The sequence below is a fragment of the Nansenia antarctica genome (genome assembly GCF_963989245.1).
Source record: "Nansenia antarctica genome assembly, chromosome: 8".
Classification (NCBI taxonomy): domain Eukaryota; kingdom Metazoa; phylum Chordata; class Actinopteri; order Argentiniformes; family Microstomatidae; genus Nansenia; species Nansenia antarctica.
Genome location: NC_137678.1, coordinates 32,905,746 through 32,927,116, shown reverse-complemented (window position 1 = coordinate 32,927,116; position 21,371 = coordinate 32,905,746). Strand labels below are relative to the sequence as shown.

Genomic DNA, 21,371 nt, shown 5'->3' with positions numbered 1-21,371 from the left:
AATCAGTAAAAACAAGGCAAAGACATCTGTTTCACAATCAAACCAGAACTCATCTAACCCTAACCCAACATCAACAAGCCATGGTCAGATTCTCTCTCTTCTCCCCAGAGTATGTCTATTCTATATACATATGGAAATGTTTGTCTGTATTGTCTATAGATATGTAGTCTACATAACGTCTGGATGGTGTTTATGTCTCACAGCTTTTATTGTGTTTTGATTGTGTGTAATGCAAGTATGTGTGTAATGCAAGTATGTCTGGGTCTGTAATTAGATCAGCGGTTCAAACCCTGGCTGGCCACATGTCGAGGTGTCCTTGGGCAAGACTGAACCCCAAATTGCGCCCAGTGAGCTGGCCGGCGCCTTGCATGGTAGCTTGCCGCCATTGGTGTGTAAATGTGTGTGAATGGGTGAATGCGAGGCCATTGTAAAGCACTTTGGAATAAGGCGCTAGATAAGTCAGTCCATTTAGCATTTATAATTAGTTTTGTGATGTATGCGTGCGTGTGTATGTGCCAGGGTTTCCGTTAACCGGTAATTACCGGTCTTTGTCCGATAAAATCTGTTGAAGTCCGACATATTTAAACCTCTTCGGTCATATTGTCCGGTGAAAATAACCGCTAAACCCAATAGCCCATTCGGCGGTAACCCGCCCCATCTGGCAACCCTGTCTCTCAACGGCGCGAGTACCGTAGTTTAGTCAGTTACCGTAATTTAGTTTGATCTAGTCTAAATAAAACCACTGCAGTGACCGGAGTCAAGGTTATTGTTCTGCGTGTTTTGGATGTGCTAGAGCACAGTGAATGACCACCGAGGGCCGTGAGATGCGGCTAGTAAAGGACGCTAGCGGCCATCTCAACCCCGTTCATTGATTGAGCCTGCCGTGCCCGTTCCAGCCCTGAGTCGGGAGAAGTACTACGGGAGTAGTGCGCTACTATCGACAACCTGGGCTACTGGTACCATTAGATTAGGATTGATTAGATTAGGTTGACAACACCACACTACATTTGAGTTTAGGGATATCAATGTTATATATTTGTGTATGTTTTATCTTTATGTATTAAATGTTATAATTGTTTCACATTTGAGACCTGTCTTCCCCCACTCAGTTATTCAGTCGGTGTCCATCATTTTAGTCTATCTATAGTGTTAGAGTTTAATTTGTGCCACTAAGGTGAAATAGTCCACGGGTGTGTATCCCCCCCGATACATCCTCCCCATTCTCATACTCCCGAGTCCGAGTAAGTATGATTTGACAGGCAGCTAGACTTAATGCCTTCCCAATCAGCGAGACGTGGTTATAGAAATTACGTTGTTTTATTGATAAAAAGGGTAAAACTGATAAGAGAATATAAAAAACGTACATTATTGTCGTGAAACTATTTAACACACTTCAGTTAACGTAATGTGGAGTCCGTTCATTGATCGATCGATGCAGTCCGTTCAAATAGCCATCAAAAGCTAAACTTAAAATTACCAATTACATACTCAAATCCCATTAATGCAATTGAAATAAACATCTTAAAGTAGCCTACAGTCGTAATTCAAAGTAGCAAAGGTGACTAGGCTGCCCAGTGTGGCGCGCGTGCAGCCCTGGACATATTATGCCATAGTAGCGCATGCGAATCATGAAAGCCTATATTATTATATAGTTCGCGATCTAATCGTATCGGATGAGAAATGGACATTAAATGGCCTATATAGGCTACACAACAGCTAATCACCGCGATATGATATTATATTATAACTGATATTATATTCTCATATGATGACCGGAATTTTTCCCGTTTGTCCGACAAATTGAAATCTTCCCGGACACGTTGACCGGCACCAAATTTTTCTAACGGAAACCCTGGTATGTGCGTGTGAATCGTCTGGAATACTGTTTTCCTTTGCTGCTGTGGATGGATGAATTACAGGTGCACACACTGTAATGAAGGTAGAGAATGGGACACAGGCTAGATTGTACTAGTGAGGTTGGAGCTCATGGTAAATGTAGTTCTGGGGGGTATTCCATCAACGTCGCTAAAGGAAAATCCGGACTTTCTGATAAGTCGATAAGCGAGACTGAGCAAAATAAGCCTAGATGTTTCCTAGCGATGTTGATGGAATACCGCCCAGGTGTACATTGTAGTAACACACTCATGGGAAACGTAGTTCTGGTGTATACTACTCATTACCTCAGGTGAAGTATCACCATGCATCAATAGTCAGAAAAGGCCTGACAAAGGCTATAGTATTCCATAATGTCACAATGCAACAACATTATTTTTGTCTATATAACAGAACATATACACGTTTAATTTGGTCTATATAACAGAACACATACGTTTAATTTGGTCTATATAACAGAACATATATATGTTTAAACTTGGCCTATATAACAGAATGTTTAGATCTGGGTCTATAGAACACCATTCATACAGCACAAGTTGGACCATAACAGAAATGTGAACATCACTAAAGGTAGACCAACCAATCACCTTCTGGCACTCTGACAACTACAGAAACCCCTGGGGGAACATCAGGGGAGGCTGGCGGAGGTAGAAATCGGAGGACGGGCTCATGGTCATGCATGGAATGGAATGAGGAGCCGTGTCAAACGTACGTGTTTGGTTCCTAATTCCATTCCGTGCATTACCGATTTCTGCCTCCACCAAACTCCCCTGGTGAACACTTAGTGTGTGTGTGTACGTACACACACACACACACACACACACACACACACACACACACACACACACACACACACACACACACACTCTTGTTCTCAGATAAATCAGATATGGAATTCTTTTTCAAAGCTCACCAGGACATAAGTAACAAAGCGTCCTTTTAGGAGACACACACATACAAACCCAGTCAGTCAGTCAATGACGGGAAGAAAAATAAAATACATTGAGTAAAAAAACCCAGAGTTGATCAGAGAGCAGCAAACAGACCAAGAGAGGTCAGGACAGGGGGAGGAAGTCTTACCTGTCTGACCTACCTGCAGCCACGCCCCGATGGACCGCTCCGCTCCTGGTCTCCACTGTGTTCCCTCTCTCTCCTCCTCCTCCTCCTCCACCACCTCCACCTCCTTCTCCTCCACTCCCGAGCATGGAGTTTAAAGCCGCTGGATTGGTTGTTTGAATAAGGACTATGATGGGAACTTCCCCATGTCCCCAACACTTCCTTCCACCAATCCAGAACCTTTAAACCCTTGCAGGAGAGAGAAGGGGTGTGGGGGGACACTGTGGGAGTGTGAGGGGGTGGCTGGGTCGTCTCCTCTCCTGCTGCCCCAAACCCCCCTCCCCCACCCACCCACCCCTGGCCCAGGGGTCAAAGGTCATCAGTGACAGGGTGAGAGAGAGAGAGAGGGGGGTCAAGGTGACAAGGTTTCATACACACCTCCCTCCCTCTAGCGGTGCCGGTACTCCCTCTCTCTCTCGCGGTCACGGTCGCGGTCCCTCTCACGGTGGCGGTCCCGCTCGCGGCTGCGTTCGCGGTAGTAGTCTTCGTGGCGGTCGCGGCTGCGGGACTTGTGGCGCCGGCTCTTCTCCCGCGAACGGCTGTGGTCGCGCTCCCGGGACCTCTCTCGTCTTTCAGAGACAGAAGATCTTTATTTTACAATTAATATAAAGTTATTTAGTCATAGTCGAATATGCAGGTTTATCAGACAACAGACTGTTAATTCTTAACAACAGTTGATTAATTAACGTATACATTTCTTAACAGTTGATTCATTAATGTATACATTTCTTAAAACTAGTTGATTAATTAATGTGTACATTTCATAACAGTTGATAAATTCATGTATACATTTCTTAACAGTTCATTAATTAACGTATTCTTATAGATATTTCTTGGCGACAGTGTTGGCTGTGTCCCTCTAACATGACTATAGAGATATCTCCCTAGATTTGACACACAACACCCTACAGGCAGCGTGTAGAGAGGAGGTTTACTACGGTAAGAACAGTGTAGTGTACGTCTCTCTATGATAAGAACAGTGGAGGTGTTCTTATCATAGGTGTACGTGGCTCTATGACAGCCTAAAGTCTGGTAGCTAACCAATCTGAAGAGCCTCCATGTTAATAAGAGAGCCGCCCAAACTGTCAACATTCTAGAGCGCATCTAGATGAGTGACTTAATGAATCAAAAATGCAGAATTGACAACGCATCATTTTGCAGCCAATCAGGGTGTTGTTGCTAGGTAAAACACCACATAGAACACATGGCTCTCGAGAGTTCCAGAACTCTTTGGCAGTTGGTGCGGTTAACGGTCTGCATGTGCAGAGAACGTCGTCCTACAAACGTATCTGTCGCAAGAAAATAACAACACATTACGCTATCCCAAGATTAGCCAACCTGCACAGTGCCTTTTCTCAGACGATCCCATGGAACATCGAGAGCTTGTGTGTGTGTGACAGGTGAGGCGTGTGAGACAGGTGAGTGTTTACCTGGAAGCAGAGCCATAGGACTTGGACTCTATGCCGTGGAGGCAGTCCTGCAGGGAGCTGATGAGCACCTTGCAGCGGTCGTCGGCGGACACCTTGGACTGCTTGATCAGAGAGATGGCCGTCACCAGGGTCTCGATGGCACTGCCGTAGTCAGCTGGGACACACACACACACACAGTAAGTAAACGTAAATACACTTTCAAGACTGTGTGTGTGTTCGTTAATCTCTGTTCAATGTCTGAAATATAAGTTGCGGTGATTGTGCGTGCATACGTGTGTGTTAGTTAATCTCCGTGAAATATGAATTGTGGTGGATCGTGCGTGCGTATGTGTGTGTGTTACCAGCGCTAGCGTCCGACACGGCCCTGGAGATGGCGCTACTGGAGATGGCCCGGTTACGGTTCATGATCTCCTCGAACTCCGCCTCGCTCAGCGGCGTCCGGGCCGACTCCATCTCCCTGGGAGACAACAGATCAGGGGGTCAGAGGTCAACCACACCCTACCGCTACCCTCCAGAACTCAGGCCACATACACACGTCAGTCACACGGGCGCGCTGGCTAGATGGGCGCCCAAACTGTCAACGTTCTAGAGCGCCCGGGGTGACTTTATTCACCAGAGATATGCCACGGACTAGTGAAAGGGGTAAAACAAGTCGGCAACCAATCAAAATGTTCAGACTTTTATTATGAAACACGTAAATACATTTCAACGTTGTTGAAAATCTCAACACACACTCGCTAGTCAAGCCAGAATACTGCAACACAATGGATTCGGTGAGTAATCCCCCACTGCAACCTAGTTAACTATAACACTACTTTACATTGTTAGCAGGCTCACAAAACAAGCTGTGTTAGTTGACTAGCGAGTGTGTCAGTGATTTTCAATCACTTTCAACGCTGAAATGTACTTACATTTTTCAAAAGAAAAGTCTGAACAATAAATCGGCTGCCAACTTGTTACCCCTTTCAACAGACAGTGTCACAAATGCATAATTGATGATGCTTCAGTTTGTAGCCAATCAGAGTGTTGTTGCTAGGTAAACACCACATAGAACACTTGGAAAACTCTAGGTGGTGAGAGTTACGGAACTTTTTGGCAGTATGTTGGTGAGTTGGTGAGCAGCACTTTGGTGATTACACCATTGTACCAGGCAAACTTAATCAAACCACAATTAATTAATTAATCAATCAACAATTCACCTATTTGACCCATTTTGACATGTGTATTTGACCCATGGAGGAGAGCCTCCACCCCAACCACAGCAGAGAGTCGGGGGGGGGGGGGGGAGGTACAGGAGAGGGGGTGAGTTGGGTGAATTAAGGAGCACACTGGGTTGTTACTGGGTTAAACTCACACACACACACTTCAGGGCTCTCAACTGGGAGTACACACGCACACGCGCACACACACACGCACACGCACACACGCACACGCACACACACACACACGCACATAATTTTTAGAACGGGGCAAAAATCCAAATCAATCCAAGCAGCCACTCATATGAAGCCACTCATGAAGCCAGGCATGTGGTGGTGTTGTGGGCCTGCTGGGCGGCCCAACGCCCTGCCGTATGCTACTAACCCTGGGTCTACACTGTGCATGTGCTGCCCGCCGTTTTTCACATCGACCAGCCCCTCGTTAATCCAGGGGTCGCCGCGGGGCGCTCTGAGGTCAAACTCAGGCATTAGCGGGGGTCGGAGGTTACTGTAGGCAACCAGAGGGAGGGAGGGACATTCAGGACATGACTAACAACTACAAGACCCTCCTAACACACACAAACACACACACACTCTAGGTGAACTTGTGGTCTTCCATATCATAGGTGTAGGAAGGCATGGGTGCGTCTGTGGTCTCAAAGCTAACAGAGGGTTCTCTCACATAGACAGACAGACACACACACACACACACAGAGACAGACACAGACACACACACACACACACACACACACACACACAGAGAGAGAGAGAGACAGACAGACAGAAGTCATTAAGATGGGACATTCATATGAGGGTTTATTCCTCACATCCCAGCACCAGCGAGGACAGACACAATGAACAGGTGACTAGGAAGGAGGTGGAGAAGGAGAGGGGGGTGATGTCAGTGTGCTGAGTACTCATGTCTTCTCTCTCTCTCTTTCGATCAGGAGGTAGTTTTCCAAGACACAGATTAAGCCTAATCTCCATAGAAGATGCCTTTAACCTGGGACCAGTCTTAACCTAGGACCAGCCTCAACCTCGGACCAGTCTTATAGGACCAGTCATCTTAATCTTCACACAATCAGTCATTTGTCTCACCTGTGTCTTGTACTATTGTCACTTTATTCTATCTTGACTTATCTTGTTTTATAGCCTTATTGCCTGCAATGTCAGGAACCAAAGCCTAAGAATTTTACTCTCTTACACAATGTGTAATGTGGCGTAACAATAACTCTTTAAACTTCAAATCTAGGACCAGTCTTAATCTAGGACGAGTGTTAATCTGTGGAATCAGTCCCAGGGTAGACAGACAGAGAGACAGACAGACAGGCAGACAGAGAGACAGACAGAGAGACAGGTGTGAGGCTACCTGCCACTGTTGCCGTAGTCACGGTCATATGGGGGCGGGCGTCCGTACGGGTCGTTGGGGCCGGAGGGACCCCCCCTGTTGTCTGACGGGGGCATGTTGTTGTTGCCGGGGGGGGGGAAGAAGGCGGGGTTCACATGGGGGGCGGGTGGGGGACCGCCGGGAGGGGGGCCGGGCATGTGTGGTGGGGGGGCGAGGGCTAGCGGGGGACCGAGGGGACCGGGGGGGCGAAGTGGGAAGGGGCCCGGGGGCGGGGGGCCCTGCTGTGGGGGAGGGGGGCCCGGAGGAGGGCCGTAGCCAGGCGGAGGGGGGCCGGGGGGGAGGGGACCCATGGGGGGCTGGCCGAACTGGCCGGGGAACATGACTGGGGGTGGGGGGCGGTCGCCACGGTTGGGGGGGCCTGAGAGGGGAGGGGGGCAGCCCTGGGGGCCAGGGGGAGGAGGTCCTGGGGGGCCCGGGGGGCCAAGCGGGGGGCGGGGTGGTCCCTGCATGCCTCCTGAAACACAGAACACAAAACACAGGCTGCTCTCTGAGATGGAATCCACAACTGATGATCACGCTTATCAGTATCATCATCATCATCATCATCATCATCATCACCACCACCACCACCACCTGCAGCTGTCTGGTATGCATCACTGTCAACAGTCACAGCTGGTCTGCTGAAGCCAGGGGGTGGGTGGTGTGTGTGTGTGTGTGTGTGTGCATGTCTGTCAACCCATTTACTGTGTCTGGATCAAGCCACAGGTAAGTGATAAATGATGATGAAGTGAAGCGTCTATGTGGAAGAAGCAACTACACCAGTTGTAAAGGCCTCAAGTCAACTGAACCTCAGCAGGACTATGAAGCAGAGAGCTGGGAGAACAGGAACTCAGGACAGCAGAGAGAGAGAGCAGAAGGGTAAGAGACAGGGCTGGAGGGGGGAGACGGGCGGCCAGCCTCAGAAGGGAGGCGAGGAGGCTGATCACCTCGGGGTCTCCAGTTGCCATCCCGGCCAGGGGGGAAGCAGTTGAAGTTCATGTCCATCAGGTGGCCGTCCTGGTGCCTGTGGGGGATGAGGTCTGGAGGCCGCATGCCCGGGCCTACAGGGCAGGAGAAGAACAACAGTCACCACGAAGCACACACTCCTGGATGACAGACACACACACACACTGACCATAAAGACACACACACACACACTCCTGGATGACACTGACACACACACTCACCTTAAAGACACACACACACACACTCCTGAATGACACTGACACACACACACTCATCTTAAAGACACACACACACACTCCTGGATGACACTGACACACACACTCACCTTAAAAACACACACACACACACACACACACACACACACACACACACTCACTCACTCACTTATCTTAAAGACACACACACTCCTTAACTCTTTGACTGCCAGCCATGTTCAGAGCGGAGAGCTCCACACTGCCAGACTTTTGGGGCATTTTCGCTGAACTTTGAAGACCCACCAAATATTGACTTTTCGGACTACATAAACATTGAACATATCTACCAAAACTTTAGACTCTCTTCTTTCATCAGAAAAAGAAAGTTTGTTTCTAGCCTCTTTGAGTGTTTAGAAATCGGCCGTAGAACATAGGGTGGTTTCAGCAAAAACACCTGATTTTGACCAATAAACAGAGAAAACGAGCTTTTTCTGCAGAACTTTTTTTTTTTTTTCTGCACTTTTTCTGTATCGTCCGACTCTGAACTGTTTGAAGAGTCGCGCGATGCTCCGCAATGCTCCGCGCCGCGTTTGGCACATACCCTGATGCGTTTCGCCATTACTACAACCCACAGCAAGCCACTTCCTTCTCCAGGCTTTTAGAGCTGAGCTAAATCGAACTACTGCCCCCATCTGGGAACGAAATACATTACACCCAAGTCTGAAATTCACACACTAGGTGTAGAACATGTCAATAACGCGATCCCCGCGCAAAAAAAAAAAAAAAAGTCAACGTTACTATTCTATAAGACGCCAATTGGCGTCTTTGGCAGTCAATTTATGTTTTGTTGTATTGTTCTTCCCATGTTGGATGTATGTTTATCTTGTAGATAGTACTAGTTATTTGTCTGTATTATCTTGTAGATAGTACTAGTTTTTTGTCTGTCTTACATGTAACGATGAATTGAGAATCAAGGACCCCAATTGAAATAAGCCAGTGGCTTTCTTGGGTTTTTATCCTGTTAGTTGACCTTGTATGTAATATGTACTTTCATGTACCTACTTCTGCAAATCTTCTAATAAAGTTTTCAATCAATCAATCAATCAATGAGTTAATGGCTCAGACACACACACAGACCCAAATGACACACACACACTCACACTAATAACACAAACCTGGTGTGTCAACCCAGGCCTAACCCCAAACCGGGGCTAACCCGGGCCACTACACACTCGCCCCAGACTTTGAACCGTTACGTTGTGCCTACTGAGCGCGTGCGTGCGTGGCGGTCTGGGATGGGGGCGTGGCGTAGGGGCGGGGGGCAGCAGCAGACCCACCTGGGAAGTGTGGCGGGGGGCCGCCGGGGCCGATGGGTCCGGGGAAGCGGTCTCCTCCAGGGCCCGGCGGGCCGGGGAAGCGCCCTCGGCCGCGGCCCATGGGGAAGCCCCCGCCGCGGGGGCCGATGCCAGGCGGGCCCGCCTTGCCCTCCCCGGACATCTGGCCGCCCTGTGTGCCTGGACATAAGGGGACAAAGACGAGGGACAAACATTCAAATGCCAATTCTCCGTTGCCTAGCTACAGTAACCCAGGGAGACAGGACGCTGTACTGAGTACACAGAGCCATGATAACAAGACAGTCAAAATTAACTACACCTGGGGGGTATTCCATCAACGTTGTTAAAGGGAAAATCCAGGCTTATATTTGATAAATCGAAACTGGTGAAAATAAGCCTGGACTTTCCTTTGGCAACGTTGATGGAATACCCCTAGCCAGTCTAGTAGAACCCTGTATACTTTAAGTCAGGGGTCCCCAAACTTTTTTCTGTGAGGGCCAAATCATTTTTCCTTTCTGTGATGGGGGGCCTGGGTCGGTCTCTAACATAAAATAATATGGAACGGAGTGAAATGGAGGCGGTTGCGCGCAGGAGAGCACTGGTGGATGCAAACAAAGTCTAAACAGTTGAATTTGGATGGAATGTATACCTATAGTGATATGTCAATGAAATATAATCAGTTTTACAGTCTGATACATGAGGGAGGACCCTCATCATACACGGGGGGACCCATGAAGCAGGGCTGTCTGGGGGTCCTTAAACGAGCATCAAACACTTAATTTCTTGCATTCTGGTGAATTGATATGCACCAATTTGTGACCTTTCTGCATCAATTTATGGTGGAAATGTCAATATTTATGTAAAGGAAAACACAATATTCAGGCACCAGATGATCAAAATATAATGTAATATAATGCAATATAAGGCTCTCAGGCATTCTGTACTTTCAAATATGTATTCTCCTTGAGCAGTCAACATACTATCAGCTATTTCGCTAGCAAAAACGAAAGCTAACTTATTTGCAAAACAGCGCCCCCGCCACCACGTCGGCGCAGTGCCGCAATTGCAGTTAGAAATGACAGAAATCCACCGTAGAAAATACGACCGTCAGAGTTTTGTTGAGAGCTGGAGGCGGCAAGAAATATGACTGAGGCGGACGCCTCATAATTCTCTATGCAGGAAAAACCCTGCTTGACACAGATCATGAACAAATTATTTAGTTTTCTCCTGCAGCTGGGCATCTACATTCTCTAATCCCCCATTGTTTCAATTCATCTGGTGCCTACTTGCGGACAGACTCACTGCGGGACACACCTCCTCCGCGATCACATTCATTATTGACAAACTTCTTTGCCTTTAACAATAATAATCACTTGTGCACTGTTGGTTAAAAAGCCTGCATTCTGAATCAACTTTTCTCTTTACCAACCGTTTGGCCATTTTTCATCTCTCTGAATATTCGTTCTAGCTCGCGTGCACCTGCTATAGATCCGCATTCTGTGGGCGGGTGAAACTAACTAATAATGTTATTAATGAAAATAGTTTATAACTAAGGGAAATTTTTATTTGAAAGCCAACCTTTAATATCAAATACAGATATGATATGATTAAAACATATATGTAAAGTTTAATTTTCAAAATATGTTTCTGGCATTGTTGAGAGTGTGTGGGGGCGACGTTGTTCAAAGGGCCGGTCCAAGTGTGGGGGCCTACAGTACATAAAACACTGACTGCTTTCACAGACACACATCTTGGTTCTAGTCCTAGACTAAAATGCATCTCCAACAGACAGAGATGTTCCGTCTCCAACAGACAGAGATGTTCCGTCCACACGGTCAGCGGGTCCACCTACTTTTCCGAGACTGCATCTCAAACTGGCTGAGGGACTGCTTGTTGCAGGGTGTGACCAGGGGGTTCTGGCCGTGCAGTTCTCGCTTGGACAGCAGGTCCATCAGCTTCCTGGAGGAGGCCTCCGAGCCCACACACACCAGGGCAAACCTGGGATGGACAGACACACAGACACAGAGACACACACACACAATCAGTAAACGTTCATGTTTACAGGCGATACACAGAGGTGTAGAGTTCTCACTCTCTCCAAACTCTGTATAGTGAGTGATCGACTCTGCTGTCAACAGAGGGGATCATCACACTATGAAGTGTGTCTGGGCGGTGTGGAAATAGTAGATTATCTTGATTATTGTTATTGAACAATTATTTCTATGGGGGCGAAAACAGGGGCCTCTTTTGCAGGTGCACCCTGTCCACAATATCTATACAATATACAAAAAAACAGATAAAAATACAACAAAGTTAAAGGAGACCTATTATGCTCTTTTGGGTGCCCAAAACATGTGACTGAAAATCACATGTGACTGAAGATTTTTTGCTGAAAATACCACTCAGATTATAATCTATGGACATTGCAGCATGCCTCTAAACGCCTCTGTTTCAGTCCATTTCTCGACGGGTTGTTTCAAGTCAGAAACCCAAATGTAGAGCACTGAAAAAGTGAGTTTTTCATGATATTGGACCTTTAAACATAGAAATCAATACATAATTAAATCACAATATATCAGGAGAAACAAAGAGGTCCTCAATCCTCAACATGGTTAAGCTGCCTGAGAGGCCCCAGAACACCAGCTGTTCCAATCGTGAGGAGCGCCACAACTAAAAGAATAATGATAATCTAATAGTTCTCCAGAAAAGCCCAGACAGACAGACAGTTCAGAGGTCAGGTGAGAGAGGTCACAGGATCAGGGGTCACCCTTTAGACTGGCCGTTGGCTCGGTTCTCAAAGAACTTGATCTCCAACACGTCGCTGACTCCGACAGAGCGGATGGCGTCCGTCAAATCTTCGTCGGTCGTCCACTAGAAAGAAAGAAAAATAAAAGAATCAGCTAAATGGCATACATTTATTTATTTATTTTCTGATTTCATCCCTTTTTCACCCAATTTGGTATCCAATTGCACCCAACCTAGCATCCAATTATACCCTGCCTATTGCGTAGGATCCGCCGCACGACCCCGTGGCCGGCAGCCCCAGAGGAGCATAACCAAAAAAAATCGCTATTATGACGATGTACGGGCACAATTAGGACATGTTCACTATGGGGTGTACTCACTTTTGTTGCCAGCTGTTTAGACATTAATTCATGTGACGTCACAGCATAGTGGAAACGCCCACCTGACGGGCAAAAGGCACTTTTTGCGGGCAAAACCCACTTTTTGCGGGTAAATAACTTTGATTTCCCGTGGGTTAGGAAAATATTCCAACGTGTCCGGATAGAGGAGAAGACAGGGAATCCAAAACCATTTGAATGGTGTCGATCCTCCACTCCTATCACCGTGGACACAGCAAGGAGCGAATTCCCGCATAGAAATATTCCCTCGCCCCGCTGACAGCGGGAGTAGCGGTAGTTTCGTCCAGCAGCGGGTGAACGCCCGGTTGATCGAGTTTCATATTAAAAGTATATCTTCTCGGGGTGTCAGCGCGGTGGTTAAGGGCTCAAAATGACCGTATACTGATGGTGAATTTAGCAATAATAGTATTGTGTTTGTACCACCTCCATAACCGGTGTTATTCGCGGGCAAAGCCGGTCAAGGAGGCACCTTTTGCGGGTTAATAACTTTGATTCTCCGGGGGTTAGGATAATAACTCCAACGTGTCCGGATAGAGGAGAAGCCAGGGAATCCAAAACTTTTTGAATGGTGTCAATCCTACTCTCCTATCACCGTCGTGTATCTTGATAGTTCTTCGTGGGTGAGGTGGTCTAAATAGTAGGCAGCCGGTAAATTGCATCCACTCGCCATGTTGAGCGATGTTGCTATGATACTTTTTGCCCGTCAGGTTGGTGGTTGCTAGGGAAGAAACCACGTGACTGAAAGCTATGAATACTGTTATTCAAGCAGCACACTGACTACTTTAACACTAGGAAAGCCGTGAGGTGTTAAACAGCACCAGTGAGTACAAAAAAAATTCTACCATTGCACTCGATCAAATGTCAGGACCCTCCTTTCATGACTTTTCCTAGATATGTGCGTTCTACCACCCAGCATCTTTACATTTTCAAAATCGAGTTAGTATAAAGCGATTTTGCAGTATTTCTGTGTGTGCCTGTGTATTTGCCTTGGGATTCGGCTGCCATCTTTTTCTCCAAGGCTGCAATTCTCTTTTATATCAGCAGAGATAGCAAGGGGGCACACACTGTGCTCAACCTTCAGGCTTCAGTGCTGAATTAGATACAGTGGATAAGACTGATATTTGTAACATAATGTGTTTATATATAGGCTATATATAGCAATAGTGATACATAGGATATGTATATGTACAGACAATTATGAAAATGATAAACTGTACAGTATGTCTCCCAATCCCTTCAGATTTGTTGGAGCTGATGTTTTTTTTTCACCCAAGTTCCATGCAATAGTGATAAGATATTATGATATGTGTAGCCTATGTAGTTATGAATGATACACTGCAAAGTATGTACCTATCAAGCTGTGTGGTATTACATAGGTACCGCAGCAAAGTAGTTCATCAACGAATATTATATAACAAACGGATATTTATAATATTGTATATAATGTCTTTTTTGTATATCACTGTAGACCACGTTGTAGTAGTAGCCAATTGCAGAGTGTATTAATTATTTTGTTTGTTTGAATCCTCACTGTGTTCATGTTGTGCAGTGAACAAACAATTGTTGGGTGAATAAACTGTCTCTTGCCGTGAAATGTGTACATTTAAAATTATGTCAGCGATGATTATGCCTGTACAGCGCTGTCAATTTTCTAATAATGCTATAGGCTATATATATGAATGTTCAGTTGTGATATGAAGTAGCCAACAATTCTCATGTCGACCATGATAATAATAGGCTACAACAAGGTTGTACATAGATATACGCAGATTCATATTTGGATAGTTGATTTTGGCACCATTGTATAGTAGCCAATTGCAGAGAGTATAAATTATTTTGTTTGTTTACTGCACATTATAAATGAAATGAAAATAGCTGTTGTGAAAAGTGAAAATATAGTGTGTTCATGTTGCAGTGAAATGTCTTTACATTGATATATCAGATGTGATATTTCTACTACAAACGAACACAGACAGAGAGACAGATAATTCAAGTAACATTTTTATTTACTTGCAATGTTCACGTCAATTCTTCCAAGTAAAAAGTAGACTTTCTGAGGCAGTGAAATAATACATTATCAATACATGATATACTGGTGGCCTTTCCTGTCTGTCTTCACTAGATCTGTCCAATATAATGAAAAATTATGAGTGGGACTGCTCAGAAAAAATAATAATACATTATATACTGTAGGCCTATTATAAATATCCGTTCGTTATATAATATTAGTTGATGATTACATAATCAAATGTAGGCTACTTCAATTACTTTGCTCCGCACAACAGAGAGAGTTGAGTAGCCTTCAGCCTTTCTGGTGGGAGGTGAGGGGGGGGTGGTAGAATGCTTTGTTTGCTGATCGGCAAGCAATCATCATGAATAAGATTACGCTCCCCCTCGCATGATCCATTCTCTTTAGAAACGAGTTATTCTTGTTTATTTCAGTGGTGTAGGACGTGACTTTCATTCATACAATTCACCCCGTCTGTGTCACCCCGTCATATTTGGATAGTTGATTTTGGCACCATTGTATAGTAGCCAATTGCAGAGAGTATAAATTATTTTGTTTGTTTACTGCACATTATAAATGAAATGAAAATAGCTGTTGTGAAAAGTGAAAATATAGTGTGTTCATGTTGCAGTGAAATGTCTTTACATTGATATATCAGATGTGATATTTCTACTACAAACGAACACAGACAGAGAGACAGATAATTCAAGTAACATTTTTATTTACTTGCAATGTACACATCAATCCTTCCAAGTAAAAAGTATGGTAATTAATATGAACACCAATATATATAAAAAAAAAGTAGAAAGTGAATAGGAGGTCGCCGGAGCGCTCAGTGTGGGCGCTGTCAGGTACAATTAGTAGTCTCCTAATCTCGCTACAGTTTGAGCGAGACTGTAACTGTCATTGTTTGAATGAATGAATGGTCTTTATTTGTCATTGATATAGTACAGGTACCAAACAACGAAATTTGGGAGGGGGGGCTACATTTGATTATGTAATCAACGAATATTATATAACGAACGGATATTTATAGGCCTACAGTACATAAAACAAATCAAGACTCGCTCCTCTCAGGAGACCACTATTTATAAATAATAATCCACAGATAGGCACAGTCACAGTGCTACATGAAAATATCTAGCCACACACCACATATCATAGCTCCACCCTATATGTATTTATCATCATATTTCTCAATATAAAACGGAGGTACGATATATGGCAGATACTGTATATGTATGGTATATTATGGCAGTTTCTGGCGCCTGTCCCGTTCTGTTGTTCAAAGAATATAATATAAAACGCATCACATGTTTGTCATTGTGTGAAAATGTTTCTGTAGCGAAGAACCTTGGTTCAATCTGGAGCTGATCAACTCCGGACGGCAATAGCTCGTTGTGGGTGCAATTGTGCAAGAATAACACTGCTGGCATGTCCGCTCGCCAACTAAAGCACTTGATTATAAACATAATAGCCTCTACTATTCCAAAGGCACTGTATGTGAGAACTTTATTTATAGAATTTTAACTTTACTCTCATGTGCCGTGGGCTCTCGGAAAGCTGCGCATTGAATGTATTATGTATGAAAATAATGCAATAGGCTACATAGGAATAAGTGTGTTCATATGCAAACATACTCAATGTTTATATATATGTATTTATACAACATATATTGAAAAATATGATAAAAGACATGTGGGATGGAGGTACGGGGATGATATGTGGCATGTCCGCTCGCCAACTAAAGCACTTGATTATAAACATACTAGGCTCTGTTTCTAACAAGTAGGCTTCTAACAAAATCACTGTATGGGACAACTCGTTTCTAAGTTACAAACTTCTGAGTTACAATCACACCTCAGGCCACCAGTAATAACCATAATTGTGGATTACTATTTACAATTAGTAGTCTCCTAATCTCGCTACAGTTTGAGCGAGTCTGTAACTACTTTTGTTTCAGCCCATTCTTGCCTATAGACAACTGTACAATCATTGAGTTTATTCACCCAATAAAGTAAAGATGAATAATACTGCCCTTCACCTTATTATCAGATGTTCATAGACCTGTGTCGGCAATGATAATAATACACAACAGGCAAGACGGTTGTACCATAGATATACGCAGATTAATATTTGCAGATTCGTTTTCGAACATTAGATAGGCCTAGTTGATTTTGGCAACATTGTAGTATCCAATTGCAGTGTATTAATTATTTTGTTTGTTTGAATCCTCACTGTGTTCATGTTATAATGTTTAGTGAACGAACAATTGTTGGGTGTTTGCCACAAATCGGAATTCTCTTGCCTTGAAATGTGTACATCAAATAACATGATGTCGGCGATCTACTAGAACTGCGGGACGACTGCAATGTAGGCTACCATATACAGTATATCTGCCATATCATACCGTTTTAACAGGCTGTACTTTCGCGAGACTTAAATAAAAAAGATCAAGCCAATAAAGATTTATTAAAAATAAGCCTAGATTTTCCTTTAGTGACGTTGATGCAATACCCCCCAGAACAATCACATTTGTTTGCACATGCTGACAATCTACTGGTGCTGAGTGACAGGTAAACACTAGAGACATCTGCTCCCATCTCATCCCCTGGGCCACATGCCATTCATGGTCATTTACACATTTTGGGGAGGCTGTTGAATCTTCAACTCTTTTCTTTGACTAGGGGGATTTGTTATGGGGTCTGGGGGAACCCTGTGCTTTATTCACCAAACAATGCTTCGGCCAACAAGTAGGCTTTGCCCGGCCACCCACCCACACACACACACACACACACACACACACACACACAAAGAAGGATAAATCACGGTGAAGTAAAAACAAACAATAAGAACAAACAACCATGTCCCCAGCAGGCCAGCCAGCGTGGCGGTGGAGGAGCAGCCAGGCCTGCCCAGGTGACGATGTTAGCCTACCCAGGTGACGTTTGCCTACCAGGTGATGACGTTAGCCTACCCAGGTGACGATGTTAGCCTACCCAGGTGACGATGTTAGCCTACCGAGGTGACGATGTTAGCCTACCCAGGTGATGATGTTAGCCTACCCAGGTAAGGTTGCCAATGTAGAGGGCGATTCTCTTGCCGGTGTAGGTGTAGACTACGTTGGGCGGGGCGCTCTTGCTCTCGGAGCCCGCCGGCGCGGGGAGGTTGTCCAGGTAGTCCCGGTCCTCAGGTGCATCGCCGTTATTGGCCGATGGAGAGATGACGTCATCGTACAGGTCTATCTGGTCATGAACAGGGTAGTCCGCTTCCTGAGAGGGAACACAGACTTAGAAAGGGGACCAACAGACAACTGAGGATCAGAGTTCCCCTGCATGTTGCTCTGCCGCTCTGCAGGTGGACCTCAGGCCTAGGCTACACAACGACGCATTTTCGATCTCTGGCCACACAAGCATTTTCTCATTGTCGCGCAAAAGAATCTCTGGCCACATGGAACCGCGTATTCAGGTACACTGGATATGCGCGTACTGGTAGACCCAGAAAATGTTTAAAATATAATTGAGACAGTACCGTAAAATAATAGAAATTCATACATTTTAATTCATTCGGTGGTATTGTCAATTCCCGATGAATCTCCTCTCCACTTACATTACGTCTGCATCCAAGATATGGCATGTACCGTATTTTCCGGACTATAAGTCGCACCCGAGTATAAGTCGCAGCAGGCCAAAAATGGGTCATGAAGAGGAAAAAAACACATATAAGTCGCACTGGACTATAAGTCGCATGGTTCAAGGGAACGGGCTTGGCGGAATCAGCGGGGAAAGAAGACCCTGTTGAGCTTGACTCTAGTCTGGCACTGTGAAGAGACATGAGAGGATTTGTAAGCCCAGGAAGGACATAATTCACGTTAAAACTTCTTCTGAAAGGTTAGAAATACTTAAATTATCGAGTGTAAAGCCAGGGCTAGCTAGCGCGTTGCTAACGAAGGTTAGCAAAATGGCGTCGCGGGAGCAAGCAAACAGGATGGAACAGCCTCTGAAAGGTAATAAATGACTTTAATATCGTGTATAACGTTCATAATAGCGTGTATAACGTTCATAATATAGTGCTTAATGTCCACATTGTCGAGTGTAACGACTATTTATCGTGTATAAGGCCATGACAAAGATAGCTTGGTGAAAAACGGAAGTAGTTAGGATGAAGGGCGGCCTACAAACAATGCAACATTGAACAGCCTCTGAAAGGTAATAAATGAATTTAATATCGTGTATAACGTTCATAATATCGTGTATAAGGTCCATAATATCATGTTTAATGTCCACATTGTCGTGTGTAATGTCCACATTGTCGAGTATAATGGCTATTCTATCGCGTATGTGGCGCTAGCGGAAGTAGCAAAATAGCCTCGCGGGGGTAACTTAGCAACATAGAACAGTCTCTGGAAGGAATAAATGACTTTAATATCGTTTATAACGTCCATAACATTGTGTATAAGGTCCATAACATCATGTTTAATGTCCACATTGTCGTGTTTAATGTCCACATTGTCAAGTATAATGGCTATTCTATCGTGTATGAGGCGCTAGCGGAAGTTACTCCTTGGTTCATGTCAGTCAGAGATTACCGTATGTCAGTTCATGTCAGTCAGAGATTATGAATTATTGATATATAAGTCGCACCTGACTATAAGTCGCAGGACCAGCCAAAGTATGAAAAAAAACGCGACTTATAGTCCGGAAAATACGGTATACGTTATTCATCTGTGCAAATTTAGGTTGTATAAAAAGAGCTGATGCATAATAAACTTTATGATAATTGTTTAAGTGCCTCTTGCAGGGCTATTTATAGCACAAGACTTGCACAATGCGCACATACATTAATCAATCAAACTATATTTATACAGCATATGGATGTTACATGCCTGGAACACACTTGTTACTTGCCGCTTTATGTGCGCGGGGGGACCCCAAACCGACACACACTGCTGGAGGTCCCCAGCAGGCCAGCCAGCGTCTGATAGTTAATCCAATATTTTAACTAAAACTCTGGAAGCCCTGTATGTGTGTGTGTGTTCAAAGTCATTGATCCATCTGGCTATCAGTTGGGTGTGTGACGGTGACCTACATAGTTCTACTCAGGCTTATTCCTGTGTGTTTGATGTCAACCAAAAATAATTGGGACCGGACAACAATACACACGTATGGTAGGACTTAAAAGTTTTGTATAATATCTTAAATAAGGTGTTAATGCCTAGTTTATAAATATCTTATTAACACGAACAGATTCACTCTGAACAGAAATTAGAGCAGCTCACAAAGAACATCACATCCCCACTTCATCCACAGGAGTGCAACAGATAAAACCTGTCAAATGTGTTTAAAATATGTATTGATTAGGAAATAGAGATGCGCAATCGGCTACAACACCAGTGTAAGCAAATCATGAAAAATCGGACACAAAAGTCGCAGTTAAAACCAAAACATGAACAACACGCTAGCGTATTATTGTTTTCTTCCTTTCTGTTATTATGACTGACCACTGCAATGTGATCTTTATTGATTGCGCTGTTGATGAGTTGCTGACCCTAAAGCATTTCATTACATTGTATCCTACATGAATATTGTGTAAATGAACATTATTAAAATGTTTGATTTAGCTAGCTAGAATAGCCAGGCTGCAGCGAGGGCAGGAGGGGGAGTGCCAACCACATGACGATGAAGGCGTCTAGCAGGGGAAAGAAGGGGGTAAACTCCCAACCACCTATCGATACCTCTGCTCATAGTTCACAAATATAACAACTAACACGACGCTGATCCAGTGATTTGATGCGTTCTGTGTCTTACTGTAAGGTAGTGCGTTTCCTACAGCTCATCCCGGTGATGCGCTGACCAGCGAGGCCGCAATCAGGGTTGCCAGATGGGATTGACAATTTCCAGCCTAACCACAGTCTAAAAATCGCAAAATCCACCAAAAACCAGCCCAAAAACCAGCCCAAAAACCTAGATTGTCAGAAAAACGCGTGTTACTATTGGGCAGTCGCCCTTCTCCTGCCCCTAAACTGTATGTCTGTTGCAAATTATGTTTGTAAAATAAATAAAAACTGCACATTGTACGTAACTATTAGGGTGTGTTTTAACTTCACGCATTTTGTAACTTTCAGGCACTGACATTTTGACACCGCCTAAATGCAATTTATCCAGCCCAACTGCCCAAATGCTGTTTTTCTGGGCCAGTGTGATCAAAAGTAGCCCAATCGGCTGTAAACCGCCCCATCTGGCAACCCTGGCCGCGCTTGTGAGGCCTTCCCCGCCACTACGAGTCTGGCTCCACTGCATCACAAACAATGGTGGTGGTACGACGAGCACATTGGCCTGCAGGAAAAAGCACTTTCCCTAATTCCACAAGTCACCATGTTCTCATAGTCCTGATAAAGAACCATCTCTCGTATAGAACAACACGTACACAAACAAACATTGGCTGATGTTCCTCCTAAATTTCGTTGTTTGGTACCTGTACTGTAGCAATGACAAATAAAGTCTATCTATCTATCTAAATATCGACCCAACCCGCCTTTGCGCCATTGTAAATTCCCCGCAGTGAAAAGGCTGCGTCCCCGAACACAAGGCAGAGGCGGCAGAGATGGCAAAATGTTGCTCTGCAATATGCATTTAAAATGTTGATGGAAAGCAACTAAACACAAATATGACATTTATAAGGGCGGGATAGGCGACGCT

At 44.7% G+C, this 21,371-nt stretch overlaps 1 protein-coding gene across 1 annotated transcript in view; it reads right to left on the bottom strand.

Annotated features, from left to right (window-relative positions):
* Positions 1-21,371, bottom strand: part of cpsf6 (cleavage and polyadenylation specific factor 6) — a 28,061-nt gene that overhangs the window by 6,594 nt on the left and 96 nt on the right. The window contains exons 2-10 of the mRNA XM_080537895.1: positions 17,739-17,945; positions 12,290-12,393; positions 11,375-11,520; positions 9,526-9,702; positions 7,976-8,089; positions 7,011-7,503; positions 4,784-4,899; positions 4,443-4,596; positions 3,391-3,581 (exon numbers count right to left, since the gene is read on the bottom strand). Coding sequence (XP_080394021.1) covers positions 3,401-3,581; positions 4,443-4,596; positions 4,784-4,899; positions 7,011-7,503; positions 7,976-8,089; positions 9,526-9,702; positions 11,375-11,520; positions 12,290-12,393; positions 17,739-17,945 — 1,692 coding nt within the window. The 3' untranslated portion in view covers positions 3,391-3,400. The remainder of the gene's footprint in view (positions 1-3,390; positions 3,582-4,442; positions 4,597-4,783; positions 4,900-7,010; positions 7,504-7,975; positions 8,090-9,525; positions 9,703-11,374; positions 11,521-12,289; positions 12,394-17,738; positions 17,946-21,371) is intronic.